Source organism: Sodiomyces alcalophilus (assembly GCF_042370955.1).
Source record: "Sodiomyces alcalophilus JCM 7366 unplaced genomic scaffold ACRALscaffold_4, whole genome shotgun sequence".
Taxonomy (NCBI): Eukaryota; Fungi; Ascomycota; class Sordariomycetes; order Glomerellales; family Plectosphaerellaceae; genus Sodiomyces; species Sodiomyces alcalophilus.
In genome coordinates, this window is record NW_027263535.1 from 818,573 (window position 1) to 833,527 (window position 14,955).

A 14,955-nucleotide genomic window follows, 5' to 3' on the forward strand; every position below is an offset into this window, starting at 1 on the left:
CAACCGTTTATCCTAGCGGGGCGGCAGCGTGTAGCTGATATATTCGGACAAGTCTTAGAGATAGGATCATACTGTACACTCTAGTAAGACGTGAGACGGAGAGGAAGGGAGCTCGGCTAGGGGTCAGTTGGTGCCATCCCATCTGGAGTATCGTGCGACTATCACGAAGGGTGAGCGGTCCAGTGTGGGTAACATCCGGTTATAAGTCAGAGAGGAGACGAGAAATATGAAATTGGTCTCCCCTCACGGCTCGCATGTTGGCCCAGAAATTGCCTACTGCGTCGACCGACCGCCCGAGGAGGCTAGCCTCCTTGTGTATTAGACACTCGGGCATTGGGAGAGGGTTACTGGTTTTATGTGAGCAGCTAGGAAAGTCGTCCTTCATATTCTCTGCACCTCCCGTCGAGCTGAATACAATTTTCTGATTTTGTTTCCTTGAGCAAATGCAGTAATTACCTATAGTATACGTTGTATTGTGTCGTGCTGACTGCGTGGAGAGAAATAGGGGCTCTGCATCGACGGCTCCGTTCCGGTAATAAGCTCCCTTCCAAAAGGAGTTAGTTCGGTCGGTGGACTTGGGTCGCGTGGCGCCAATATGGCTGCAGGTACCTCGTTATGCACAGCAAGCGAGTGGCTATGTACTGTACGACTATGTGTGAGGGATGATGTAATGGGGAGTATTTTCCGTGACAAACATCTGGTCAAACCAAAGGGTCAGCCCTAGAAAGGGGGCTATGAATAGGAGTATACTGTACGGTAAGCAGAGGTGAGAGCTAGCTGGAAGTAGACCGGTCTTCCGCCAGGTTAGGCGCTAATTCAGGTACGGGTGGCTGGTGCACTTGTACCTTATACACGTCGCTCTATTAGTCGTCCTTCCATCGCCGCCAAGGAAGCGCCGTCTGGCCCACGTGACTTCCTTCTTCTCCTGGAAAGGCCTGGACCTGGGCTATTGATTTGGTATCGGTACTACTATCAAATACAAAGTATCAAGTACGAGATGTGCTGAAGATATCGGTTATACTCCGTCCTGACCGCTAGTGTACTAAAAGCATACGAGCCCTCCGTGCTATTAGCGTGTCTCTGGAGGCCTCGTAGGCTTATAAGAGGCTGCAAGGTACCAGAAATAGCTACCTGATGGAGTTTGCAGGTACAGTAAGATGATTCTCCTAGTCAGTGTACCCAGTACGGAGGGTCTTTACTTTGTACCTGGTATCCGGGACTAGCCACGATCGTTCTTTCCCGTCTTCACTTTTCATGACAAGTATCTTCTCAAGTATCTTCTCGTCCTTTTCTTCCAGTGGCTCCTTCCTCGTCTCTTCCGCACCGTCGTTTCAGCCGCCTCGTCGTCGTCATCGTCCTTCACTTCGTTTCTCTTCCCGTCTTTCTTTCTTTCTTTCGTTCGTCTTTTCTTTCATTCTTCTGCTTACTATCTCCTCGGCGCGTATCATCCCCTTTATCTTCCCTTCCCACCTCACTCCATGGCGATTCCACGCCGAGCTTCTTCCATGTCCTGCTTCCCGTGAACCCTCCCCAGGCGCCATGCCTTCTCTTCCCGTCCCTCTTCTTTCCTTCTTATTCGGCCTCCTTTCCGTATCCATCGTCTCCAGCAAGCTCGTCCATCTCTACGTCCGCGTTTCCACCGTCCCCTTAGTCGCCTTTGCCTTCTACCTTCCCACTTTCTTAGTACTCGACTTGATCAGCATCTGCTTCGGGAGGTGGCTTCTACAACCTGCCAAGAACTTCTTCGCCTTCTTGGCCTCTGTCATAGGAGGGCTATCTGCGTACGCCAAATCTCCTCTTCCCTCGACGCTTTGAAAAGCCATCACAGTTCCGTTTCTGAGAAAGAAAACTAACTCGCCGGCGCCTACAGCGTTCTCGCCCTTGGTGGAGCTTCATCTCAACTGGGCTTCTTTTTCAAGACAGGCGGTGAGATCGACTGGCGAGATGCCTCTGCATATACGTCCAGCAGGGATGCCTTCGAGGTGTTGCTCTCCGGCAGCATCGCCGTAGTTTTATCCGCCGGCGTCCTCGTCGTCCTTGCTTCGTTCTCTCACAGCATCCTCTACCACGCCGCGGGCGCCGCTGTGGCATGGATAGGACATGAGACTGCATCAGGTGGGTTCAACATCCACTTCATGTTATCCTCCTCCTCCTCCTCTTCGCTCGGTCACTCACCCATCCCTTTTTCTCGTTTCGACCAGTCTGGAATCGAGTACGCATGCTCGGCCCCATTGGGCGTGGAAAACGCGCCCACTTGAAAGACCTAGAGAGCGACGTTGAAAGCCTATACCAGCAACCCCGCTCAGCTTCCCCTGTCGACGACCATGTCGAGACCACCTCCTTTCTCGGACGCACTCCATCCCGGCCGCCCTCACGCTACTGCTCTCCATGCGCCCTGTTCCCCTCGTGGCTCGTCAAGACGGTCACCCTGACGTTTCTCCTCGTTGCCATCGTCGTCCGACCCGCCAAGCCGTACAATTCCATGTCCGTCACATTGCCCGTATCTATGCTCGACACCTTCCGAGCTCGTCCACATTTCTGCGGGGAACAGAAACATATCATGCGCAACAAGTGGCCTTTTCCGAAGCTCCTCGCCAAAATACGATGGGAAGACCCCGAAGGCGACTTTAAGGGCTGGGCTCCCGGCCCCAAGAGCGAACTGGCCGCCCGTTACCGAGATAGGACCCCGGACTGGTTCCCTACTACTTCAGCTCCGCGCGGTTTCTTCCGATGGGATCCCAAGCGATTCACCAACCCGGCCCCGGCATCTTCCCTCCCTCCTACGACTCCCGCCTCTGTTCCGCGCCAGCAACCTCGTCCGGTTCATCGCAGTCGCCCATCAACCCCTCTAGGTCATAGTTCTCCCACTTTGACTTATCTAGGCCCTCTTAGTCCATCACCGTTACCACCGCCACCGCCACCACTACCACCGGCGTCTTCTTCCCCCCTCTACCGTCGCTACGACTATTCTGATCATCGATATCGACCAGACGATGCCGAGAGAAGCCAATGCCCTGAACTCGCCGACTCGGATCCTTTCTATAACCCCGTAAACGATCCATTGAAGATCACCAACCTTGATAACGACATTCTGCAGCCTCTCAAAGAAGCACTCGACAGCGGCTCCGTCAAGATCAGACACGTTGTCCTCATTCTCATGGAGAGCTTGCGCGAGGAACTCTTCCCCCTTCAACAAGGCTCCGACATGTACAATACAATTCTGAAGTACAATGACGAAAAAGAATGGGACCAGGTCGACGCCCAGCTGGCCCGTCTGACACCGCATATCGAGAGGATCACCGGCCACGCGGGAAACTTCAGGAACAGCAGCAGCGGCTTGGCCTACGAACCCCCCGAACTCAAGTGGAACGACACGACACGTCCCGGCTTTGGCGGAGTCAACGTCGTGGGCGCTCACACCAGCGCCACCATGTCCACCAAGAGCTTCGGCGCCACCCACTGCGGCGCCTGGCCCATGCCAGTCGACACCTTCGACGAGGCCGACACGGACAGCTACCAGCCGTGTCTCCCGCAGATCTTGGAGCTCTTCAATCGACGTAAAGAAGGGCCGCCGTCGAACCATTCGTCCTCGTCTCCTTGGGCTACGTCGGGCCGTTTTCAGGATCAGCCCTGGCATCCAGCCTTGTTCGAGGCCCAGATCGAAGAGTACGATAGGCAGGACGTCTTCGACCAGAAGCTCGGCTTCAAGCACATCGTCACCAGGGCCCAGCTGGAGTCCGACTGGCGATTCAACGAATCGAGCCCTCTTTACCACAAGGTCAACTACTTCGCCTATCCCGAACCCGTGCTGAAGCCGTACCTCAAGGAATACATCACCGACGCCCTGGTGACCGACCGGCGCATGTTCTTGTCGCATTTCACGAGCACCACCCATCACGCCTGGGACACCCCCAAGGACTTTGACGACGTTTCTTACCTGCCCTCCAAAGGCTTGACGACGTCGTGGCACAGGGACTTTAACAAATACCTCAACACCATCCGCTATCACGACGCCTGGATGGGTGAGCTGCTGCAGATGTTCGATGACCTGGGCATCTCGGACGAGACCCTCGTCGTCTTCGCCGGCGATCACGGCCAGGCCTTCCAGGAGGACCACCGCAAGACGGGGACCTACGAGAACGGCCACGTCAGCAACTTTCGCATCCCCATCACCTTTCGGCACCCCCATCTCCCGCGCGTCCAGTACGAGGCCAACGCGACGTCCATCTCCGTCCTGCCCACCATTCTCGACCTCCTCATCCACAGCGGCTCGCTCGACCACGACGACGCCCGCATCGCGTCGGACATCCTCCACGACTACGAAGGCCAGTCGCTGATTCGGCCCTACAAGCCGTCGCACAACGGCCGCCGGGCCTGGAACTTTGCCGTCATCAATTCGGGAGGGGGGATGCTGGCCGTGACGTCGGCCGACGCGCCGTGGCGGCTGGTCATGCCGTTGGAGGGCAGGGCGTTTGAGTACCAGGTCACCGATCTGAGCGACGACCCGCTCGAGCTCAGGCCGGTGGTGTCGTGGTCGCTCGACGAGGCCGTGGACGCCGTTCGGGAGGAGATGGGCAGCGAGGCTGCCCAGTGGCTTAGCGAGGCCGTGCCCGTGGCACGGTGGTGGAGTTTGGAGCGTCGACGCCTGTGGAGGCATAACGCAATATGAAGGCATGTTTGCATTATACCGGCGTTTCTGTTTGATTCATGAGATGCGTATATATATTGCATAGTAGGAGCGTTGGTTTCTTTTCTCATATAGCCTGAATGACCATAGTAATAGGCCTATAGGCACAATACATTCGAATTAGAGTGGTCTTGAGGAAGTGTAAAAGCGTGCTCGAATATGTCGTCATCGTATATCCCGCCATCAACCCCTTTCTCAGACGTCTCAGAGGTTCTTATAATCCCATCTGTCAGTCGCCTACAATCCTGTATATCTAAAGCTTCATCATTATCATATACGTAATTCTTCAAAAGCACTACATGCCTGAACATGGAATTCCTGGAAAACAGCCGCCATGCCATGTATCCCGACTTCGCGCGGGACGGTGAATGCATCTCTAGTCCCTAAAATGGCCCATGCTTCATCTTCTAGTCGTTATATACTCACAGCACATCTGCCTTTTCACTCTTCTCCGGCTGCACAAGATCTCGCACGTCAAAGGTCGCCCAGAAGTTGTTCTGCTTGACGAACCACGCGTTGACAAGTTCCCACTCCTTGTTTGGGTCTTGGAAATTGATCTGCGGGGGAAACAATCAGCTTGGATCTAGCCAAAGATCATAATGGTATAGGAAAATGGGCAACAAGCGGGGACCTACCTCAAACCGCCTCAAAAGACTGGGCACCAACTTGTAAATCTCCAACAAGCTAATGTTCTTCCCGATGCAGGTCCGGCTACCCATGCCAAAGTGAAACAGCATGCCGTTCATCTCGCGCACCCTCTTCTCCTCGGCGTCGCCCGGGCCGGGGATCCACCGCTCGGGTCGGTAGACGTCGACGTCGTCTCCCCAAATCTCCTTCCTCCGGTGGATGATCCAAGCGCTGCACCCGACGATGGTGCCGCCCTTGACAAAGCGGCCGGCAATCTCCATGCCGGGCTCCGGCACGATGCGCTCCAGGGGCAGGCCGGCGGCCGGGTGGAGGCGGAAGGCCTCCTTGATGCAGGCGTCGAGGTAGGGGAGCTTCTGGCTCTCGGCCCAGGTGACGAGGCCGGAGTGGCAGTCGTGGAAGTGGCCGGCGCGGGCGGCGTCGTCGAGCTCGGCGCGCAGGCGGGCCAGGGCGGGCGGGGTGCGGAGGAGGTAGTAGAAGACGGCGGCGAGGCTGATGGCGGTAGTCTCGGAGCCGGCAAAGGCCATGCTCACGGCCATGGTCTGGACGAGGGTGTCGGTCATGAAGTCGGGGCGGGCCTCGCGGGCGGCCAGGAACTTGGACAGCAGGTCGGGCTGCCTCTCTGCGCCGGCGGCACCGACGACGGGGAGGAGCGGTTCCTTGGCGTCGCGGGGGTGGTCGGCGGACTTGAGGTCGGGTAGGCGCTCGGCCATGCGGGCGCGGGCGAAGCGGGCGACGGGGAAGGTGGCGTCGATGAGGCCCCACTGGGCGAGCTTGAGGTAGACGGGGTTCTTGAGGAAGAGGAGGTCGAGGAAGGGGATCTGGCCGATGGGGGCGACGTAGAGGAATAGGTTGGTGAGGTAGGCGATGATGCCGTCGATGTCTTCGTTCTTCTCGACAAAGCCGTGGCGCTTGCTGTAGGTGATTTCGCCGATGACGTCGAAGGCGTAGAACTGCAGCCAGCGGGTGAAGTCGCAGCCTTCGGGCTTGCCGGCGAAGAGCTTCCTCGTCTGGTCGAGGAAGAGCTTGGTGGTGTTGTCGACAAAGGGCTCGTACTGGACGAGGGCAGACATGGAAAAGGCCGAGTTGACGCAGCGGCGGAACTGGGAGTGGAAGCCGTTGTCGGTGGTGCTGAAGAGGGACGGGAGGCGGGTTCCCCTGACGACGGACTGCTGGACGATGTAAAAGTCGGACTGGGGGTGGTGAGCGAGAGCACGAGTGTGTGTATGGTGTGTGCGTCTTAGGGAGGCAGGGTGTGTGGAGTGTCGGCAAGGGATTTAGGAGTGAGAAGAATAGCTTTTCTCACCTTGATGAAGCCCTTGTTCAAGCCGTAGATGGTCTTGAGAGCGGCCGGGTCTGCGAAAGAAAGGGTATTCGGCCCCAAGCGGACGACGTCGCCATGCTTTTCATGAAGCTTTCGGTGGGTGATATCGGGACGTCGGTTCCACACGTCGAACAGCCTCCACCAGTCGGTCAGGGAAGCCAGGAAGGGACCCGGGTACTTGTTCAGGCCGTTGTGGTAGCGGTTCCTGACGAGCCAGGCGAGGGATAGGGTGACGACTATGGGGAGCCAGTAGCGGGCGAGGCCCTCGAGCAGCGATTCGGTGATGCCGTGCATTTCGACGAGGGGGCGCGAGGCCAGTCCCAAAGATTGGAGCGACGGGAAAACAGCGAGGTAAGCGTCCTGAACTGATTACTGGATTGCTGATGTATGTGATGATGGTTGAATGCTTTGAATATCGTCGTTCCTAGAACCCAGGATGAGGGCGCGGATGAGGGTGAGGGTGAAGATGAAGATGAGGATGATGACCAGGCCACACTACGGAATGGAAAGAGGGAAATGACAAGGGTCAAATACGACGCAGCAGGTCACATGTCGGATCCGATATGCCACATGGTAGAGAAGCAAGACAGGGCGATTTGCGGAGAATTATTTCTGAGAGTTCCCTGTCGCTGCGGTTGCGCGTTTTGCGACTGGAAACGGGGGAGGCCATGGACTAAAAGAAATCGAGTTCACATGGAAATGGCGAACGGCGCGTATTCCCTAGTGTCATTAGACACTATACTACTGTGCTACCCCGTACGGCGCAGGCCTGGGGACCTGGGGTTAGCCCGTTGGTTTAGCACATTTCGATCCATCGCCTGTGGGGATCCCGATGGGTGATGCCGAGATGAGGCCTTGTATGGACGTATGGAAACGAGGGGAAGCAGGGCAGTGGGGAAAGAGGCTAAACTTAGATCTGAGGGGTCGAATAATGCGAGCAGCCGAGAGGAGATGGTGTGGTCGGCAGATGGTAGGGAGAGATGACGGTGGACGGGAGCCGCTGGTTGTGACGGATACGACGTTGGCCGTCTTTTTCGCTCTTGCTGCTGAACATTTCCAGGGATCGACCGAGACTGGCAAATATGTCTCGCACGTATGTCTCGCGAGGCATAATAGAGACCACGGAATAACAAGAGAGAGCTGTCAAGACTGCCGTCATCTGCAGTTTGTGCTGCGTCATTCGTCTCGGAGTCGGATCCGTTCAATGTGGGCAAAGGCGAGGAATTTCCCTTTTGGGGTACGATGGTTAGATAATGATTCTTTCCATCTCCCGAGCTTTCGGGTTCAAGGTCGAAATCTCCGGCGTTCTTGGCTTGCATGGAGCGAGATGAAAGAAGCCAAGATCCATGATAAGATGGGGACGGGAGATGGATGAATGGGAAGAGAAAGAAGAGGAGAAGAGGTGAATGGTGGAAAATAGACGAGGGTTAGGGTCTAGGTACTTCCATTTGCGGGGTCTACCTTGGGTACCTACGTGTAAGTACCTAATCTGCCTAAAGCGTCAAGATAAGGTATAAAGATACAAGCGTTGTACACACAAAACTGTACCCGCCCACAGCTCTACTTGAGGCTTGACGGAATGTGACCCCACAAAACGACTGGCTGACACATCTGCCGAACACCAACCACTCCACCACCGACAATCCCCAACAGCTCAGCCGCAGCCAAAACACGTGGCAAACGGCCTCGGCACCGCGTCGCGGCAATTTCCTCATCACCACCATCACCACCATCAACGAGAACAACGACGATAACGACGACAACAACTACAACAACTACAACATCATAATATTCGTCACGATAATCAGAAGCAGAAATAATACAATAAATACGGTATAAATACGACAACGGCAAAAATCATATCCGATTGGGTATCTTGCTCCTGACGCCTTGCTTATATCCCTTCCCTAACACAAACACATTCATCCTTCGCCTCGTGATTCTCATGTCATCTCCTTCGTATCATATCCCTCCCACTTTGTCTCATTCTTCCTTCCGTTTGCTGCTGCCTCCGACCTTCGCCATATAATACGCTAAACGACCTCCGAAGCCCCTCCGGCATCCGCTGCCCCCTTTTCTCCGCATCCACTGCCGCCGTCCGTAAGAGTCCGATCATGTCCCAGATTTGCGCCTCCGAGTACCCCAAACTCCTCGCCATCGACTTGGGGTCCGGTCGCTGCGCGTACCTCAGAATCCGCAGCACCCTACCCACGACTTCTTCCGGGTACGATTCTTCCTCCCCGTCGTATGCCTCTGGCCCCTCGTCTTCGTAGCATGTCCGCCCCAGCGTCTCCCCCGGGCTAGGACTTCTTCCCTCTGTATACCGCATCACCGATTCCTTGAACCGTTGCATCTGGAGCTTCTCTTTCCTGCTGCGCCGGGCCTCCTTCTGCGGACGCTTCGCTGTCATTCCCTCTGTCCCCAAGTCCACTGCTCCTCCTGGTTCTGGTTGCGGCTCTGTTTCGTCAACTCCTCTCACACCAGCCGGCCGTTTCGGCGCCTCCCTTTCCACCGCGCCGCCGCGCGGGAGATTGATATCCCCCCACGCCTCCCGGGTGATGGCCTGGTACGCATCCTCCAACGTCACGTCAAGATGGCGAATCAACCCCTGCAGTTCCTTTTTCTCAGACATGGCCGCCGGTAGCTTCTGGCTGCTGCCTTGTGGCTGTCTTTCCGCCTCTGCTTCCGCTTTTGCCACCGCCGTCGTCATGGCCCTATCGAGCCACCTCAACCACGACAGTACCCGCCGTAGCAGCTGCAGCGTCTGCTGCGAGTGCCGCGCCTCCGCCGGCAGCAGTATCCCAAGCCCCGCCTCCTCCTCCCCCGCGCGCGCGGCGGCGCCCGCTAGGTACACTAGCTTCAGGACCATGACCGCGGCCGGGATGACCCATTGGCCCAGTGCCGCCATGTGCTCACGGCGTCTCGCGCTGGCCGACGACGTGCCATCGCCATTGTCGGCCTTGCCCTCGACCGCGGACATGACCTCGTGGAGCAACTTGTCCACCGACGAGATGTAATGTCGCATAATGGCTTCGCAATTGGCGAGATAGCCAAACTGCTCCTGTGACCCTGGTGACCTGGGAATGTCCTTGCAAATACACCCCATGCGCTTGAAGAATCGGCCCAGCTTGTGGAATGCGCCCTTTGGCAGCCACGTGCCCTCGCCATCGCCGGCGTCGTAATCGCGACGGAGGAATTGCTCGGCATCTTGTTCGAATAATCGAACGTCCCATAGACCCCCAGCGTTGGTCCAGCCTCGGCTACCCATTAGTTTCCCCAAGACTTCCAGCGCCTCGCTTGGGATGGGGACCGTGAGAGGCGAGAATTTGCCGCTATCGGGGGACGTGATCAGCGACGCATCCGGATGGCTGGGCAACCTTTCCGGGTCATCTTTCCGGGCACCGCCATTGACCCTGGCAACCTGCTTCGCTGGCGTCCGGGGCCCCGTCCGGCCTTTCTCGACGGATCCCGCGTCGCGCGGATTCTCCGGGCGCTGTCCAAGGTCCGGGGACGACTGCCGAACCGGAAGCGATGTCGTAGCCTGCGTAGCAACCCCGGATGGCTTCGTCCCTCGTCGCTTTTTACGGCTTTCAGGGTCGTCCCAGGGCAATTTCCGCTTCAAGTTGGGACCATGCGTGCGTGTAGAATGTTCAGAGCGGCCGTGAGCGACCGGTTGATGTAGGCCGTCCCCCATACTCTCCGTGCCCCCAGTGTCCTCGATACCCTTCCCAGTCCTTCCGGTTCCCTCACCCGTGCCTCTCTGTGTACTCGCCACTTGATTCCGTGAAACGAACTCCCGAGACTTTTTGGTGGCGTTAGTCGGCGTCGTCGTCTGGGTCGTCGTCTGGGTCGGCGTTTCGGGGTGGTGGGCAGGTCGCGCGGCGGCAGTGCCCTTGGATGTCGGAGTTTTGGGTGCCCGGGACTTCTGCATGGCCCGGTTTAGGCTGTCGAAATCGACACGAACTGATAGATCGCCTTCGGAAGAAGCATCTGCGGCCTCGTTTTGCTGTTTTGTCGTCATGTTCCGGCGCGAGGGAGACGGGACAAGCCCAGCTAGTAGGTCCCCTAGGGGGGGAAGCTCGCTTGGGCTATCTGGCATGACAGGCTACCTAGAGTCGAGGCGTTAGATAGACGGAAGGACCAAAGAGTTCCAGCAGAAGAGGCAAGGCACGAAGGACGGCGAGAGTTCGCAAGGTTGTCTGGGTGCTGCTCGCGTCGATTTCGATTGGACTGAAAGGAACTCACCTGAGGAGAGCTTCATAGGCTGATATTAGAGGTGACGAAGCCTGGGAATAGGCAGACTGGAATTAGAAGCATACTGCTAGTTCCGCGTCGCCCCGGGCTTCCACCACCTTGGAGCTGCTCTGGTGAGTGGCCCAGGATTGTCGGAATGAAGAGAGTACGAATACAATATGCAAGGTACTTTGTGTGTTTACCAAGCTGGGTACTTATGTAATGCAACGGTGAGGGGCAGAATATCGGTGATTGCCGTACAGACTGAGTATATGTAGCCTGCTGTTGTGTAGCCAATCAACACAGAACACAAGGTTCTATGGTCTAGTGGTTAGGACTTTCGGTTTTGAAGAGTTCCCAGCGAGCTTCAAAAATTCCGAACAGCCCCGGTTCGAACCCGGGTAGGACCTCGTTTTTTGGTATTTTTTTTCTATTTCTTTTCGTTTTTTTGCTTCTTTTTTCTTCTTCTCATGCTTTTTTTTTTTTTTTTTTTTTTTTTGAACTTCTTCATTTCGTCCAGTCTCACGACTTTCTTCAACCTTTGTGTTCCCCCGGGTCCTTGAGCTTTATTGCATCAAAAATTTTAGCAACGTTTACTTTGTGTCCTTCTCATTGTTACTTGCTTTAGGCGAATGTGTCGTCTATGCCCCTCACGTAGACGTCTTCTGGCTTCGCAAGTTCGCAGAAGAGTTTGACCCATGCTTTGACTCTGCAGACGTCTGTAGTCAACTGCCGACTCGTCAATTCCCCAGGCTCTTCACCGAGTAACTCGTTTACATTGACTGTAACAGTACGTTCATGTTTGGTCCTGAACAGCGAGATCTTCCCTCCACTTCCAGTCGAGCTCGGTGAATTCTTTGACAGCACTTGAGGTTTGAAAGACAATAACGACCCGGCCAACTGATATCGGCGCATCTCAGCCATTTTCTTTACCTCCAGGTCTCTCTGGGCCTCTCTTGATGTTTCACATTCTTTACTCGTATGCCCGACCTTTAGTTAAAACTCACAATGCCTTCACCCCAGTTAGCCCTCGAAACGGCTCGACGCCTCGAGTAGGAGTCAGGACAACACCGTGTGTTTTCCCTTTTAGTCCCCTCCATTGCTCGGACAGACCCGAACACTTATAAACAATCACGTTGGGTAGGCCAGTAGGCTCCTGAACTTGTACATAAGCCCAGTCATAGTCGGGCCTCTTGAATCAACATCCCCTTTATAAGATGACCGTTTCTTCTCAAAATCTGGGTCTGTCTTAGAGCCCTCAATAGCACAGCAGCCAACTTACTCCCCTTCACCTCTGTCACCACCTTGTATAACACAGACTACACAGTGCCGCTTGAATTGTTCGGCATGACTAACATTTGCTCCTGCCACATCCCCTCGACCCGTGTCCAAGAGCTAAAGAACGGCCATGGCCGGCCTGGCCGTCTGGCCCTGCACTCCCACAGCGTGTCAGAGTTGGTCCAGGCTGTCGCCTACTACTTCGCGCGGGAGGACGGGGTACCGGATCACGCCGAAATGCAAGATATTCTACTATACTCTCTGATCGACGGCTGGCACAGCCTCTATAACCCCGACGAAGACGCCGAGCACGTCACCCGCTGTGCCGAGATTATCGATCAATGTTTCTTCGGTGGCACCCTAACTTTCTGCCGCCACCTCGACATCACAATCCTCGAGACCGACTCCCCTTTCCCGGCAAGCGCCACGGTCCTCGTCCCGCAATCCGGGCAAACGACCACCACCTCCTCCGTCGCCCGCATCACCCTGAACCCGCAGACGTTCATCGCCCACGGAACAAGTATGAGGTGTCTGACATTTGCGGAAGTAATAGAGCAACTCATCGTACACATGGCACACGCGTACCTCCTCCTCTTCTCCGGTCAGAGAGGCGGCGGCTGGCGGCAGAGATTGCGGAGTGCCACACGGGAGAATACGGTCCAACGCAGCATGGCAGTTCGTCGTGTGTTTGTCCATATTTTCGAGACAATTCAGGACTGGAACCCCATGTTAGAAGATTTTGGGTGCGCGTATATCGACGGTTTAGATGAATAGATCTTGATCGTGTAAGGCGGGACTGGGCCCGACACGGGCAGGGGGCATTCTCAGGTAAAGAAGCTTCTATTTCTAGAGTAGACACTGCCAGTGTCCTGATTTCTCAGTAATATATACAAGACGTTCTTTTATCATAGCAACTACCCAATGACGAACTCGCAAACTGTTGGAACATCTCCCTTGACCTCTGACCAAAGGGAACCAGGCAAATGTCTCTCGCCGATAAACGCCGTGATATGGCAGGTCTGCAAAGCCTGCGCGAGCGTCAAGCGCCCTTGCATCTAAAACTTTTAGTATCCAGAAACCCATAGTTGTACAAGAGTAGGCGGCAGGCCAGCCACCAGCGCGATGGCGGGCCTGTCGCGCAAGCAGCACAGACTCTGAAAAAGCGCCCCAGCAAGCCCAGTCTCAACAACGAACTGGCTCAAAATCCCGCGCCCCCCCTCGAGTCGTGCGATTTCGCCTGCGAGATCTTGACGGTAAACACATCGGTCCTGATGATAGCGCCGTCGCTTGGGACCATACTCCGCTCCAATATAGATTCCTGGCTGCTCTTCCAGGCGTTCCCGCGGGTCAACTCGTACTCGCTCGCGTTCTCCCCGCCATGTTGTTCGGATTTGCTGATGTGGTGGCCGGAGCGGTGGACGGACGGCATATCCAAGTCGGACTTGAGGTTCTTCGGTCCCGTGCGATCGGTGCCGTAGTGCTGGTATTTGTATCGCGGGTCGGACGAGCTACCCAGGGCACGCTTGCCGAAGAGGATGTCGACGAGGGGTTGGAGGATGGGGATGCATGAAGCGATGATGATGGTGCTTCCCTCGACGCTGGGAGGTTCAGTGTTAGTATAAGACGCGGTGTTTACATGCAGAGTACGGGTAGGCGGTATTCCGACTTACATGGTCCAGATGATGAGGTCGGAAGTGTCGTCTAGTAGCTCGGTTAGGCAAATCATCTCCGTAAAGGGACGAAGAGTATGGGCATACATGAAAAGTCTGGACTGGCGAGAGAAGGCAGACGAGTGCACTTGTAGATGGCGACGACGGTGGATCTGCAAGCAAAGTTGGTTCAGTTCAGGACCTGGCGAGACGGAGGTTGACAAGATTTCCCTTCCCAATCGTCACTTACACCGAGCCAATACCCAGTGCTATGGTTAGGGCAATTTTCTTCTTGATGTTGAGCTTCAACCTGGCCAGGACCAAAGCAGGGTAAATGGCGAGATATAGGTCGACAAAGGCAGAAAAGGCTGTGTGACGTGTCAGTCAGGTCGTTGAAAAGGAGGCCGACGACATGCAATGGCAGGGCTATCGCAAGGTAGAAGACTGGAAGAACAAGAAAAAAGCACGAAAAAGCAACGGGGAAAAGGGGCTTACCGCCAGCAGCTATGGCATAGCTGACCAGAATCCAGCGATCCCAGCACACGCCTGGGACACTAAAGTCCCACTGCGACTTGGAGGGCTGGCACTGGGCAAAGAGAATGACAGTGCAGCCCATCAGGACCACGTTACAGAGGCCGGTCAAGGTCCACAGGAAAATGGTGTGCCATCTCGAAGGGTTCATGATGCGCGTAAGGAGGGCGACGACGGCGAGTTTGGGTACGCCAAAGGAGACGATACCGGGAGGGAAACCGGCAATGGTCCATAGAATCACGTCCTGTTTCTGCTGCAGCGAAAGGGTATCAAAATGTCGACCGTTGCCGTTGGACACGGCGGTCATGGCCATTGCTAATGATGTCCATCCTGCCAACTATTTTGCGAAAGTTCAAGATACAATCAGCCAGGGTTAGTTCCTTTGACCAACTTGTTGCTACTACTCACCACAGAAATGATAATCAGGTAGTCGTCTAGATGTAGTTGCCGCAAGATTCTGCCTCGGACAAACAGACGGGCTGCAGCGAAGAGGGTGCTGGCGATGGAGACGGCGATGGTGCTGCCCAGGATACTCGGGCCCTTGTTGGCCGCAAGGTACTCGGGGGAGAAAGACTCGTCCATAACTGACTGGAGACTATGAGCAGGAG

General features: G+C 55.7%; 6 protein-coding genes and 1 non-coding gene across 7 annotated transcripts; 4 read left to right on the forward strand and 3 right to left on the reverse strand.

Moving 5' to 3' along the window:
- Positions 1-12: 12 nt before the first annotated feature.
- ACRALDRAFT_211253 (uncharacterized protein) lies at positions 13-516 on the reverse strand (the record flags this gene model as incomplete). The annotated part of the gene is made up of 5 exons (XM_071023580.1): positions 13-34; positions 98-116; positions 220-347; positions 397-421; positions 489-516. The coding sequence occupies 5 exons, from the start codon at positions 514-516 to the stop codon at positions 13-15; spliced, it is 222 nt and encodes a 73-aa protein (XP_070874561.1).
- Positions 517-1,539: 1,023 nt separating this feature from the next.
- Positions 1,540-4,669, forward strand: ACRALDRAFT_2027268 (uncharacterized protein; the record flags this gene model as incomplete). Its single annotated transcript, XM_071020452.1, has 3 exons — positions 1,540-1,781; positions 1,871-2,115; positions 2,202-4,669. The coding sequence occupies 3 exons, from the start codon at positions 1,540-1,542 to the stop codon at positions 4,667-4,669; spliced, it is 2,955 nt and encodes a 984-aa protein (XP_070874562.1).
- A 440-nt stretch (positions 4,670-5,109) lies between these two features.
- On the reverse strand, positions 5,110-6,950 carry ACRALDRAFT_1071201 (uncharacterized protein; the record flags this gene model as incomplete). The annotated part of the gene is made up of 3 exons (XM_071017840.1): positions 5,110-5,244; positions 5,323-6,525; positions 6,639-6,950. 3 exons carry the CDS (start codon positions 6,948-6,950, stop codon positions 5,110-5,112), a joined length of 1,650 nt encoding a protein of 549 aa, XP_070874563.1.
- A 1,521-nt stretch (positions 6,951-8,471) lies between these two features.
- On the forward strand, positions 8,472-10,239 carry ACRALDRAFT_2058948 (uncharacterized protein). The gene has a single exon (XM_071021861.1). The coding sequence runs from the start codon at positions 9,215-9,217 to the stop codon at positions 9,671-9,673; it is 459 nt and encodes a 152-aa protein (XP_070874564.1). The 5' UTR covers positions 8,472-9,214; the 3' UTR covers positions 9,674-10,239.
- Positions 10,240-11,202: 963 nt separating this feature from the next.
- Positions 11,203-11,299, forward strand: ACRALDRAFT_t142. Its single transcript has one exon. It is a non-coding gene; the product is annotated as a tRNA-Gln (tRNA).
- A 937-nt stretch (positions 11,300-12,236) lies between these two features.
- On the forward strand, positions 12,237-12,941 carry ACRALDRAFT_2027271 (uncharacterized protein; the record flags this gene model as incomplete). Its single annotated transcript, XM_071020453.1, has 1 exon — positions 12,237-12,941. One exon carries the CDS (start codon positions 12,237-12,239, stop codon positions 12,939-12,941), a length of 705 nt encoding a protein of 234 aa, XP_070874565.1.
- Positions 12,942-13,365: 424 nt separating this feature from the next.
- Positions 13,366-14,929, reverse strand: ACRALDRAFT_1071199 (uncharacterized protein; the record flags this gene model as incomplete). The annotated part of the gene is made up of 6 exons (XM_071017839.1): positions 13,366-13,765; positions 13,838-13,868; positions 13,925-13,989; positions 14,067-14,184; positions 14,312-14,684; positions 14,756-14,929. The coding sequence occupies 6 exons, from the start codon at positions 14,927-14,929 to the stop codon at positions 13,366-13,368; spliced, it is 1,161 nt and encodes a 386-aa protein (XP_070874566.1).
- Positions 14,930-14,955: the final 26 nt, after the last annotated feature.

What these genes read in the sequence shown, in the direction of transcription:
- ACRALDRAFT_2058948 (XM_071021861.1), top strand. Translation starts at nt 9,215, where the DNA reads ATGGCCTGGTACGCATCCTCCAACGTCACGTCAAGATGGCGAATCAAC.